At 41.0% G+C, this 13,670-nt stretch overlaps 1 protein-coding gene across 1 annotated transcript in view; it reads right to left on the bottom strand.

Moving 5' to 3' along the window:
* Positions 1–2,476: 2,476 nt before the first annotated feature.
* The window catches only part of Ankrd26 (ankyrin repeat domain 26), a 39,904-nt gene continuing 28,710 nt past the window's right edge, over positions 2,477–13,670 (bottom strand). The window contains 5 exon segments of the mRNA XM_021150918.2: positions 2,477–2,652; positions 2,655–2,852; positions 5,501–5,630; positions 10,347–10,459; positions 10,819–11,029. Of these exon segments, the coding sequence (XP_021006577.1) occupies positions 2,515–2,652; positions 2,655–2,852; positions 5,501–5,630; positions 10,347–10,459; positions 10,819–11,029 (790 nt within the window). The 3' untranslated portion in view covers positions 2,477–2,514.

Below are 13,670 nucleotides of genomic sequence, written 5' to 3'. Positions count from 1 at the left end.
GCTTCTCAGGACCCAACAATAGTTCTGGAATTTCCCTGAGTTAGAGCCAACGGATTAAGATTACCTACCCCTCCTTGGAATTCCCCTAATGTGCTTTAATTCAGGCCTGTGAACTCACATTGGGGTCTCCATCTTTGTAAATGGTAGATCCCAACATGCTGGACTTCTGCAGAATAAAACACTCTTTGTGTTTACATACTATTTGAATCTGGACTACCATTCTTCAGTAATCATGGACCCTACAATAATAAAGATAAAACCATCACAACAACACAGTCTCTGATTTCTGTGGTTGGAGCTTTAGGGGCATTTCATATTTGTGCCCTATTTGATTCGCTGCAGAAGCTACTGATGGTTTTTTCTCTGTGTGCATGGAGCAGTCCAGATTCATAACTTTGGAGCACATTTATTGAATCAACTTAAGAAAGGTACATCTCATGATGGTCCGTTTTAGTAAATTACAAACTTTGTTTTCTTTTGTAATTGGTCTTTTGTGACCATACCCAGCCAAGCACAGATGATTAAACAAACAGGTCAGTATTTCAATAATTTTTTAGAAATATTTCCAAAAAATTAAGAATCATACCAGAAAGCTGTAACTCAGAGGAGAAATGCTAAGCTCACTTGAAAATGTCTCCAGCCTGAGACATAGCTGCCATGAATTTGTAGTTGGTATCATCTAGGGCTTTTTCTTGGCAGGAAGATTCCACTGAGTCCCAAACCTTTATAAACATTTCCAGTGGGAGAGAGTTGAAGTTAAGGCTCTGTCAGAGTAGTGTAATTCAGAACCATGCTTCACAGAGGCCTCATGATTTGCTACCACTCCACTTTGACCAGAGCTGTGAAGTTGTGAACTGCAAAACCTGTGTATCTCATTCTCAATTTCTTACTTGCTGCAAGTGTAGCTTCTCACTGAGTAATGTTTCGACACCAAAACCTACCAGAATGGATTCACTGTAAGCACCTGTTGTCTACAATCATTCTAAAGAGGTATATATGCTTGGGGGGGGGGGGGGGAGGACAGTCAAGAATGAAAGGAAAGTGGAACATATCAGGAGGAATCCTGTGGCTTGTGGAGAGTCCAGTAGAGAAGACCCCCTGGTGTGTCACTGGGTGCACTATCCCTACAGAGCTGAGAAAGGGATGCTGGAGTGCTCAGGCCTAAATAAGACTAACATACCATTTCCCTACAAAGCTTGGGGGATACCACTAAACAGAAGGCAGACAGAAAAGGCTGCCAAATGCCGTCTTCTGGACAGGACAGCCATTGTAGCTATAGACTTTCAACAACTGCATATGCTTGCAGTGAGTCTGCAGAAGGGCAGAACAGCAACAATCAGAAATGGGTCTGGGAGACCCCATGGGACCTCACTGCAAAACAAACCCAGAAAGAGGCAAGTAGGGTAGAGAGGAGCTTTATGGGGCAAGAGGGATATAAGAGAGACAGAGTAAGCAGAATGTAGTAATATGCAGGTATGAAGTTGTTCAAGAACTAAATTAATAATAAAAAAGAAATACTTGTACTTAGAAGGTAACTTTCTAAGGTGAAAGGGTGTCAATCTGCGTATAGTAGGTATTCCATCAGGTGTAAATTATTAAAACATCACTTAAATAGAATAGAGAGAACTAAAAAGGAAAATATCCAACAATATTTGCATTTATTAAACTAAGCTGCAGGTGTTTTTAAAACTATCCAAGGAAAATTACCAGTATGTTTTCTTTATCTGTTCATCCAATCATAGGCTGGAAGTGTTTGGATCTCAGGAATCATTCTGAACAAACTTGAGGTCCAATGTGGTAAGTTCTAAGGCTGTTAGCACATCCTTACCAAGGCATCAAGGTGGGGCTGCCCTTCCTGTTGACTACACATTCTTGCCCACACTGAACAAGGAGTTATTCTAACAACCTTGGAAGTTCTGGTACTTCAGCTCCTCTGTTGGTCCTTCCCTGTATTCCAGCAATACATCCTGGGAGAGAGACTCCAAATGGCAGCCCCTCTGCAGGCTCTAGTGGTAACAATGAATATCACAAGAACGTTAAATTGCCAATGCCAGAATGTGCCCAGAGTAGCATCAGAAGCACTTGAAGGCTTGGGTTTAGGTTATACTCTTTTTCAACAGTTAAACTTTTGGTGTTTATATTTATTGGAACTCTGAAAATTAATCTATAATTAACCTATAATTTTAAAACTTATAATAAACTGGGTGTGGTGGTGCACGCCTTTAATCCTAGCACTCGGGAGGCAGAGGCAGGCAGATTTCTGAGTTCAAGGCCAGCCTGGTCTACAAAGTGAATTCCAGGACAGCCAGGACTATACAGAGAAACCCTGTCTAGAAAAACCAAAAGAAAAAAAAAAGTTATAATAATATAAACAAGTAAAGATCAAATCTATGAAATCAACTATATAAGAGGGTAGCAAATGCCACATGTAAATGGAGGAAGAAAAACTGTCCTGGACTAGCATTTTAGAGGAAGCTCATTTATCAACATCTTTTCCAGAGTTACACTGTCCAGTTACTTTCGCAGTCTCCATGAGTCATGAGCTGGGTTCCCCGAGACTGTGCTTTTGTAGGAAGGCCCAGGTTCTCTTTGTGCACGTCCTCTCTCTCCATTTGCACATTCTGATCCAAAGGCAGACGCGCTGTCTATGCGCACACGCTGTCTATGCGCTCCAGCTCTCCTCGGTAAAGCTGCTCAATTACTTCCAGTTCTTTCCTAACCAAGCATTCCTGGGTGTTCACTTCAGCGATGGCAGATTTGATACTTTTCATTTCAAGTTCCATCTGAGTTAGGAATGAGGCAGTTGGAGTCTCATGAATGCACACTAAATTGTCTGCAGTTGTTGCTTCTCCCTGAGACAAATGAAAGTGGTGTGTTATTTAAAATCAAAACCCAATGAGCCATGCTGTGTCGAATACTCATTTTGTATCAATAACTCAGAAAACTACTTAGATGCATGGAAAAAGAATTCTGCAGTTTTGAATATTTGAAATCAGTAACAACTCTTTTTTTTTTTTTTCTTTTGGTTTTTCAAGACAGGGTTTCTCTGTGTAGCCCTGGCTGTCCTGTAAATCACTTTGTAGACCAGGCTGGCCTTGAACTCAGAAATCCGCCTGCCTCTGCCTCCCGAGTGCTGGGATCAAAGGCGTGCGCCACCACACCCGGCCAGTAACAACTCTTACAGTGTTTATATTCATTGGTACCAGAGAGATGGTTCGGTGGTTAAGAGCACTTTCTGCTGTTCTAGAGGACCATTCGGTTCCCAGCACTTTGTCAGGCAGCTCATAACTCCTGTAAGTCTGATTCCAGAGGATACAACACCCTCTTCTGGCCTCAGAGGGTACCATCCCTCAAATGCACATACCCACATTCAGACACACACATAAGTTTTAAAAGTAAAATAAATTTTAAAAAATTATAAACAATTTTAGTTTATCCTCGGTGCATGTACAGGTTTGTGTCAAGTGCTGTGGTGTGGAAGCCTGTCCTGGCAAATGCTAGGAAGCTTTCTCCCACTCAGCCACACTTAGCTCTGATTTACACTTGTGTTAGCATTCATGTAATGTGACAATACAGAAATTTATAAGAAGGTGTTTGAAAACTTTAACAGTGTAGCGTAAGAATGAGTTACAAGAATGATAGTCTCTAGGCCTAGAAAAACCAGAGGTGATGAGGATTTCAAGGCCAGTGGGAAGTGATCGTGAAGTCTGGCAGAGCAGGGACTCAGCTAAGGGCAGCCCAGAGTGGAACCAATGTGAGAAGTAAGGAGAGATAAAGCCAAAAAAAAAAAAAAAAAAAGGGAAGCATTTGCTTGCAGGAGCATACAGTCTAAACACTTCCCATCTGAAACCACCACACAAGTAACATCACCACAAAATTCTAAAATAAACATCTTCTAAGGTAACATCAAATCCAGGCTGCTGCTGAAAACATTCCGTATACTGGACCAGCCTTAACTATCGCTGTGTGCTAAGACTTCAGAAACATGTAAGCTGGTACTGTAGTTCCTATAAAGTTCTATAACCATAAAGTTACAAAAATCTTAGCGGCATTTCGTGGGTACAGTGTCCCGGGCATTCCAAGATGAGACGCTTCATCTCAGAGAGATTTGCAAAAACTGATTCTTATAGTGTCACAAGCTCCAATAAAACCCCAAGACTATAAGAGAAATTAAGAAACAACAACTTATTGCTCATTCACTTGGATTAATCATAACCAAAATAGCATCAAAAATGTGTGTGACAGGTTAGGAAGAATGTTGTGTCTGGGTTATGACAGCTTGACAACCTGAGCTTTGAAGTCTCCACACAGAGAGAAATCATTTCAAAGGACAGTACCTAGTAACCACATCCGGAGGACTTCAGCCCCACTGGGACCTGATTATGCTGGTAAGGCCTGGGTTTCAAGTTTGCTTCAAGTTAGCATGAAGTCTGACAACTCAACAGTGGCAGGTACTCACATTTTTGAGTGGGAGATATAAGCTGTTGCAAACAAAGAGCAGAGTATGCTGGTTTTGGACAGGCCATCCTTTCATGGTCATTCCACAGAGAAGGGTGACAGAGTCAGATAAAGGGATTACATGTGACTTCCAACATTAAATTAGAAAACTGTCTCAGAATGCTGCTCTGGGACACAACCCTACCCTGTGAGGTCACTAAGCCACAGAGCTAGATCAGATATTCCAGTGGGGGGTGGGAGAAGGGTTCCAACTGCCACTTCAAATGACATTCCCAGGTGTTCCAGTACAGGAGTTTTAGCTGCTTCCCCAGCCAAAGTGGTAGCCCAAGATAGCAGCAACATCTACAGCAACTAAAGACCTAAGCATCAAGCTGGCCCAACCTCAGCTGAAAGGCACAAGAGACAAGGTGTCTCCAAAGTTTCCCCAAACCACAGATTCAGAAAGGAAATAAAGAAAGAAAATAAATCTCTGAAGCCACTAAATTGAGTGATCTAAAAGGAAAAAGGGAAAGATTGGCTTGCAAAAGACTCAGTAAGACAGCCACTTTCCCCACAATAGTTGGTGTTTGGGTGGCAGGGAGGGGTTGATGGTTGAACACCATCAGCAATGTTGATGAGAAGCCACAAAGCACTCAATGGCTACGGCTACGTAGAAGGTTATGCATAGCACCCTTCTATTGTAAAATCTTAGAGTAAGGCCGATGTGTCCAGAACTTTTCCTCAAATTGGGGAATATAGAAAAGAGAAGTGGGGATAGTTGAATTATTCATATACTAACAGCTACTAGCTTCTGTAATTTGCATGGTTACGATTCATGGCATGTTGACTACAACCCAATGATTTCCTACTTGCAATCTGAGTACTGACATGGTGTGTGCTGCTTATGGCTATACATAAGCCAGTTTTAAGATTAGAAAATTAATCCTGTATTTTCCTGATGTCATGTATATAATACTATAGTTTAATCTTCATGGGCTTTTGGGCATTTTCAGACAGCTATTTTTCCCAAGATTAAGTGATTGTCATCCCAAAGCTTTATCACCTCAAGTCTCAGCATGGCAACTGGAACACCCATTTCAGCTTGACTGACTTTTGAAACCTCAGGACAACTATGTCTTCTGCCTTTATGTCCACGCCCTTCCTGTGGGGGCATGTTAAAGATCTTCTTCATTCTGCAAAAAAACAAAGGAAGAGAGTTTTGGGGTTTTTTGTGGTTGGTTTTTTGTTTTGTTTTATTTGTTTTTCTTTTTAAGATTAATATACCCTATCATGTGTAAGAAATACCTGTAAATCACATCCTGTCTCAAAGTAATTTTATTTGAAACCACTGGATTACATTTATAATCATAGATAACTGATGTCTCAGTTAGGGTTACTATTGATTCGATGAAACACTGTGAACAAAAGCAACTCTGGGAGGAAAGGGTTGATTTTGCATGTGTATCCTGAATCAACAGACCATCAGGGAAGCCAAGACAGGAACTCAAACAGGGCATCGAGGAATCTGGAGATGCAGAAGCCATGAACAGGTTCTCTTACTGACTTGCTCCTCCTGGCTTGCTCAGCCTGCTTTCTCATAGAAATCAGGATTACCAGCCCAGGGATGGCCTACCCAAAATGAACTAGGTCCTCCCCCATCAATCACTAATTTAGAATATACTATACAAGCTTATCTGCTACAACTGGATCTTATACAGGCATTTTTTTCAATTGAGGTTCCATCCTCTTAGCTTGTGTCAAGTTAATATAAGACTAGCCAGAACAATTGATATGCATGGCAGACAAATGGTTCATACTATAACTATATATGAAATTCTATAATGATTAGTATCAATTTCAGTATGTTAACACATACTTTAACTTGGTATTAAATATTAGCTATAATCCAGAAGTCAGTAGTCAAAGCAAACAAGATAATAGTTCTATAAGTTTTCAAAATACCTGTAAAAATATACACCTTGTTAACTATAGAATACATTCTATAAAAAGAATACAGTATACATGAGAGCACATCAGGGAGATTAGAAGATGCAGCTCACATCAGGGAGATTATAAACTGGGTTTATAAGCCACATTCTGAGCACAGAGCCAGCACAAAACACAGGCATCAAGAACATTCATAGTTGAAAATAGAAAACATCTTTGAAATCTCTATAGAGAGAAAATGTAAGACAAAAAATAAAAAGGTTTTGGAGGAAGGAAGTTCACAGACAAAGAATAATAAATCACTATTAAAAAAAAAATCCATGTCTTGACTTACACAATATTGGCCAAACACATGAAATAAAAAACATGAACAGGAATTTAAATAGAAGGAGAAAATTGATTACACTCAGCAAATAAACTCAAGCGCTCAGCAAATAAATATAACTGCAGCCACGTGGGGGTCTGCAAAGACCATGCCAGACCCAGTCTGTTTGTCTGTCTGTCTCTCCCTCCCTCTCTCTTTCCTTTCCTACTCTCTTTCCTTTCCTCTCTTCCTGCAGATCAATACATAGCTCTTAGCTAATGCTCCAGCAACATGATAATAAGGGATGAGGCCTCTGAAACAATGATGAAGCCTCCAGGAAATGCTTCCCTTTATAAATAATGCCTTGGTCATGGTGACTCTCCACAGCAACAGAACAGCAACTAAGACAGAACAAGCACAGAGATTTCAAAGAAATACAAATGGCTGAGAACTATATTTTACATAAGAATCCTTCACTATAGGGAAATACACATCAAAACTACTGTGACATTTCATCTTACTCAAGTCAGAATGGCTAACATTTTTTAAAAGGCAAAAAGGTGATAAATTCTGGCATGGATGTGAGGAAGAAACCACTCCTTCACTGCTGGTGAGGGGGCAAACTTGTACAGCCACTAAGTAAATCAAGATGGATATTAGATTCAAAACGTTAGAAATAGAACTACCATATGACCCAGCAATACACAGTCTCCAAAGACCCTACATCCTAGAACAGAGATACATGCACACCCATGTGCATTTCTGTTCTATACACAATAGCTAAGACATGGAAAAGGCCTAAATACCCATCAGGTGGTCACTTGGATAATAAAAATGTGCTACCTATACGCAATGAAATTTTATTCAGCTATAAAGAAAAATAAGCATTTAGGAAAATGGATGGAATTGGAAATAATAATTCTGAATGAAGTGACCCAGACCCAGAAAGACCATGCCTGGATGCTAGCTTTGACTCTGTAGATATGTGTGTTTAAATTGGAGTACCCACAAAAGGAAGAAAATAGTCAGGGCTGTAAGCATAGGGATCTCAGGAAAGGATGTGAAACACAGGCAATGTGGAGCAGAGAAGCAATGATGGAATAGGAAAGGTTAAATGAAGTGGGGGGTGGGAGGGATGATAAACTGTAGACTCTTGAAAATGACAAAAGAAACGCTACATAGACACTTCATAAAATATATGCAAGTACTATATAAAGGCACTTACATGGAGTTACGCTAAAGAGAAAACTCTCCTTCTTCCAGATACGCCAGGCTATCTAGTAAAACCCAATGCCAGGTAAGCGTAATCCCTTTCTTAAGTGTTGATCAGTGGACTGCATAGTCTCCCCCACAAGCACTTCATGTTGTAGCCACTGTCCTCAGTCCCCTCTAGAACTTGATAATAAGACTTGCTGCTGAAGATACCATTTACTTGTTTCATAGACCATGGAGAAATCAAGCTGGTCCCAATTTGCCTGCGTACTTCTCACCCATCAGCTATCTTTCATGGTGCTGGAAGTATGCTTGCTACTAGAAGCAATCAACAGTCTTGCAGGGCTGTGACTCCTGAGAGCTACAATAACAACTGGTTTGCATAAATGCCCACTTACAGCACCATGAATGGTGTGAAGGAAACAGGCCCTTTCTGATTGGATTTAAATCCTACACCACAAAACCAAACTCATGCCTGGTACTGTTAACTGGGCCCAAATCTATGGCTGGCTGGGTCACAGGCTCATAATATTAATATGATAAATGGACACAGTTCTATAGTTCCCTTCACAATATCTTCATGCCCATAGGTTAGCACATCTCTCAGCCCTCATCAGAGGAGCTTCTTTTTTGCAGTAGATGGTGGTTCACACAGTAACCTACACTGGCCAAGATGCAGAGAATAAAGACTGGAAGTGCTTAGCTCCAACTGGGACCTATATCACCATATTCTTCCCTTCCCAAGGCTTGGGGACCATTGTCAAATGGTGTGAAGGAAGATGGCAAGAACAGTAAGTAGTGGATATCTACGTGAAGCAAAACTATTTTCTGGACACAATAGGACTGTTATGCACATGAACTCAAAGTAGTCCGACTACATGCATAAGACCTGCATAAGATCAAACCAGTACAAATCACAGCAAGAATGGGAGAGGTAGCTGCCTAATTAGTGGTTCAATTGCTGTGCAGAAACACCATGACCAAGAGCAAGTTGGGGAGGAAAGAGTTTATTTGGCTTACACTTTTTTATTAGTGTAACTTAGGTAAGTTGTCCATTAATGAAGGGAGTCAGAACAGGAACTCAAATGAGGCAGGAACCTGAAGGCAGGAGCTGATGGAAAGGTGCTGCTTACTGACTTTGCTCAGCCTGCTTTTGTTTTATAGAGCCCAGGACCTCCATCCCAGAGTAGTCCTCCCCACCAATCATGAAGAAAATGTCTTACAAGCTTGACTACAGACTGATCTTATGGGGGCTTTTTTGTGTTTTGTTTTGTTTTTTGGGTTTTTGTTGTTGTTGTTGTTGTTGTTGTTGTTTTGGCTGTTTTGTTTTGTTTTGTTTTTCGAGACAGAGTTTCTCTGTATAGCTCTGGGTGTCCTGGAACTCACTTTGTAGACCAGGCTGGCCTCAAACTCAGAAATCCACCTGCCTCTCCCTCCTGAGTGCTGGGATTAAAGGCGTATGCCATCACACTAGGCTGGAGGCACTTTCTTAATCGAGGTTCCCTCCTCTCAGATAACTTTAGCTTGTGTCAAGTTGGCACAAAACTATGCAGCACATGGGCTCAGAACCTTCTACCCTGAGATGAGGAGCTATTGGCAACTAATGGCTGCTGGGAGAGGGAGAATCAGCTTTCTTTAGGGATGTGGTCCTTGGAGGGCTAGCCATATTCTAGTAGATAGTCCTATATCCATTCTCATACAGGCAGGAACAAGAGACTTGGTGTGTCTTTTAAAAAACAAAAAGCACATAAAGTATGGAGGAAAATGGTGTAGGAGGCACAAAGGAGAAACTGGAGGAGAAGGTGGGGAGGTGGATTTTATCAAAACACATCATGTGTACATATGAGATTCTGAAACAGTGAAAAATTAATAAAATAATAAAAATCACTTTTGTGCGATATAATTGTACATGTTTCTCTTTTTGTACTAGCTATCAACAATGAAAATTAACGTGGAAAAAAGCCCGGCCCACTTTTATTTTAAATCAAGTTATTATTAGGATAAGATAAAAGAAATGGGAATAAAAATTCAAGGCAGAAGAAGAGGGGAGCAGTTGGCAATATTCTTACTATATTTTTAAAAATTTTTTTTCAGATTTATTTATTATTATATGTAAGTACACTGTAGCTGTGTTCAGATGCACCAGAAGAGGGCATCAGATCTCATTACGGATGGTTGTGAGCCACCATGTGGTTGCTGGGATATCAACTCAGGACCTTTGGAAGAGCAGTCGGTGCTCTTAACCACTGAGCCATCTCGCCAGCCCCCATTCTTACTGTTTTTAAAGTGATTAAAGAGCAAATGTAATATTTTGACAACCAAAATTGTTCAGGATGCACTTTGAGTGTCTAAAGTCCATATTACAATAATGCACTTTCAGTGTGAATTTGTAGTTAGGGTTTCATGCAATTATAGCTAAGCCAAATAATGGTGAATTAAGTCTTACTCGGCTAGCTCTTTTTGTAGCTCTTTAGTCCTCCTGGTTTCTCGATGCAAAGCACCGTGAAGAAAACGTATGGAGCTGATCAGTTCAAGCCATCCTTTTTCCTTATCTTCAGACTTTGGAAAGAAAGTAGTAGAAGGTTACTTTTTAAAGTAAAAAGACTTGCACAACTTTCTTAAAATAATTCAGGACTCCTCTACCCAACTCATGCATGTTCTGTAACACTTGTTGTAGGTGCAGAGTTTAACAGAGCTAATCTCTGTCCACCTATTTATAAGTATTAATACAAATGATGAGCAGTACTTATTGAAAATGAGAGCTCAAGGGTAATGTTTTTAATTATAAATTTTCTCTTTTCCTTACATGCATTACTGTGACCTTCTCCTATCAAAGCATAAATCAACTAAATAACTCAGTAGTTCACTCAAATTAAGCACCAAGTGATGTCAGGAAGTTAAAACTCAAAGAAACTCACCCAGCTCCTAGGATTTTCCATGAATTCACATCTGGCTTCTGGGCATTGGGAGGGCTGGGGCACATTTCCTTGTGGCTCCATGGTGCTGCTTGTTAGATATGGCACTTGAGGGCACTCAGGGTGGGGCCCTACAAGAGCCACCATTGAAGAGGTCTTCCACCGCATCTTCTCCCCATGATTTGAACATGACCACTCTGGACACTTGCAAGTCCTGCACAGATGGAAAAAAAAAATGTGACAATGGAGTATGTCTCATGTTCCCTCAAATGCCTTCAGGGTTCCTACATGACTTGCATCTCAGAGAATGGTGGCATCTGAGTAAACTAGTGATTGAACTCTGAAGCTGGGCTGCACACAATTATAGGCTTAGAATCAGTCTCAAGACACACACTGAGGTATGGAAGCATTTTTCCATAATCCTCACACTTCGGAAGCTGAGGCAGGAAGGTTGTGAGTTTAAGGCCAGACTGTGAGTTCCACCCTAACCTCATCTACAGAGTGGACCTTGTCTCAAAAGGCAACAACAGAAACTTTGAGCCAACTAGTGAATCAAACAATATAGGACAGATTAATGATATGTGGCTTAACAGGTAAAGCTATGGCCTATGGAAGGAATCTACTTTGGTTTTTTAATGTGCCTATAAAGATTTAAATTTTAAAGGGTAACTGTAAGATAAAGGCATACTTGATAATTATAATAATTCCACTGCCTATGAACATATCAAATATCATGCCATACTACTAAATACATGCAATCAGTAAAAGTTAAAAATACCTGAGTCAGAAGTGGTAATGCATGCCTTTAATCACAACACAGAGTCAGGAGGATCTCTGTGAGTCCTAGCCAGGCTGGTCTTTCTTCATCAAATCCTTTAAGGCAGAAAGCCCACTCTAAATGTAGGTGGAAGCTTCCGGTGCAGCCCAGACTTTAGGACATGGAAGACAGAAAACCTTCTCTTTTTGCCCGTTTCCCCACACTCTTGCTGGCAGATTCATCTAACGAGTTGCAGCAACTCTTCTTCACCAACATAAGAACCGGTTTCTTTAGGCTTCCAACATAGACTAAAGACCAACGGCTCTCCAGGAATCCTCAAATGCCAGACTCAGACTGTTAAGACACCCAGTCTCATGGACTGAGCAGATACCAGATTCTCAACTTTATGTGGCTGCCATTATTGAACTACGCAGACTGCAGCTTGTAAAACAATCTAATAAATGTCCCCATTCTGTGTGTGTGTGTGTGTGTGTGTGTGTGATCGTGTGTGCACATACATGTGCACTTTAGAGAACGCTGACTAATACACTTGTATTTAGCAAAACACTTTAGTGATTAAAAGAAATAAAATCTTGAAAACTTCCAAGTAAGATAGAAGACGAGAAGCTACACTGGAACAATTGTCTGATAATGATTTTGGAAAACACCATGAATAGGAGTTTCCTATCACCCCATAAATTACTTCTCTAGCTTTACAGCTGACTTGATCAGTACCCCCAACAAACCCTTCTACCTCCAGGCCCTGAACTTTCCCTCCCATTGGACTGCACTTGCTACTACAAATGTGACCAATGAGTCCAGACTCCTACCAGGAAACCTAAACACGTGTGTGAGTAGGCATCCCAAAGGAGGACTCCCAGCAGCTGCTGTCAGAGCCACCATCAGCACCCCAGAGGGACAAGCATAAGCTTCATACAGTGCTTTGAATACCACATAGCCCTGCAGGCTTGTGGGCGTGCAGCATTGCTGGTTGAGTGGAGTCTGCCTCTGCTATCTACAGTCCAGGGCAATCAAGGAAACTCCACATACAAGAACTGGGATCCCACAAGAGACCAGAACTAGAAGTTAGCATAGGATAAAGCTGAGTAAGTCAGTAAGTAACATCCATCCATGGTCTCTGCATCAGCTCCTGCTTCCTGACCTGCTTGAGTTCTAGTCCTGACTTCCTTTGGTGATGAACAGCAATGTGGAAAATGTAAGCTGAATAAACCCTTTCCTTCCCAACTTGCTTCTTGGTCATGATGTTTGTGCAGAAATAGAAACCCTGACTAAGACAGACACCCACAAGCATTTACTTCTGCCATCTGTACATTCATTGCATCGACGTGAAAGAAACTGAGCCTTTGTTCCTGAGGAGTTCTGAGTCAGGGAGGCCAAGATGGAGAGAGAACAAGAAACTGAAGCAAGCAGCCTGGGGAAGTTAGCTCAGAACATTCTTTCCAAGGCAGCAAGGTGGAGTTGACCTTTCTGTCTGCCACACACTCTCACCCCAACTGAATAAAGAATTTCTGTAACCAGCTGAGATTTCTGCTTCAGCTAAGGTTGGTTCTTTTCTGTATCCCAAAAATGCAGGGAGAGAGAAACGCTGAAGGGCAGTGACTCTGCTGCACCCTCTAGTGGTGACACTGAAGACCACAGGAAAGTTCAATGCGGAATGTGCCCTGGGTGCACTTGACAGCCTGGGTTTAGATTATAATATTCCAAAAATAGATAAACTTTTATGAAAACACAAATAATCAAGTTATAATGACAACCATGTTAGCTAAAGCGTTTCATAAACACCTAACAAATCAGTAGATTAAGTAGGTGAGAATACGGCGGTGGAAATAGACATAAAGTGAAGAATGGAGGAGTAAGAAGTGTCCCGAACTAACATTTCAGAGGAAGAACATTAGCGTAACTCGCCGGGATGATGGGCTTTAGCATAGCTTCACAGAATTACAATGTCCACTTAGATCTCATAATCTGTTTTGTTGTTGTTGTTATTGTTCGTGGTGGTGGGGGGGTTTTATTTTGTTGTTGTTGTTGTTGTTGTGGCTTTTTTTTTTCCTGAGACAGGGTTTCTCTGTATAGTCCT

This window comes from Mus caroli, unplaced genomic scaffold (assembly GCF_978045245.1).
Source record: "Mus caroli unplaced genomic scaffold, Mus_caroli_1 scaffold_19, whole genome shotgun sequence".
In the NCBI taxonomy this organism is placed as follows: Eukaryota; Metazoa; Chordata; class Mammalia; order Rodentia; family Muridae; genus Mus; species Mus caroli.
This window is presented reverse-complemented; position numbering and strand designations above follow the sequence as displayed.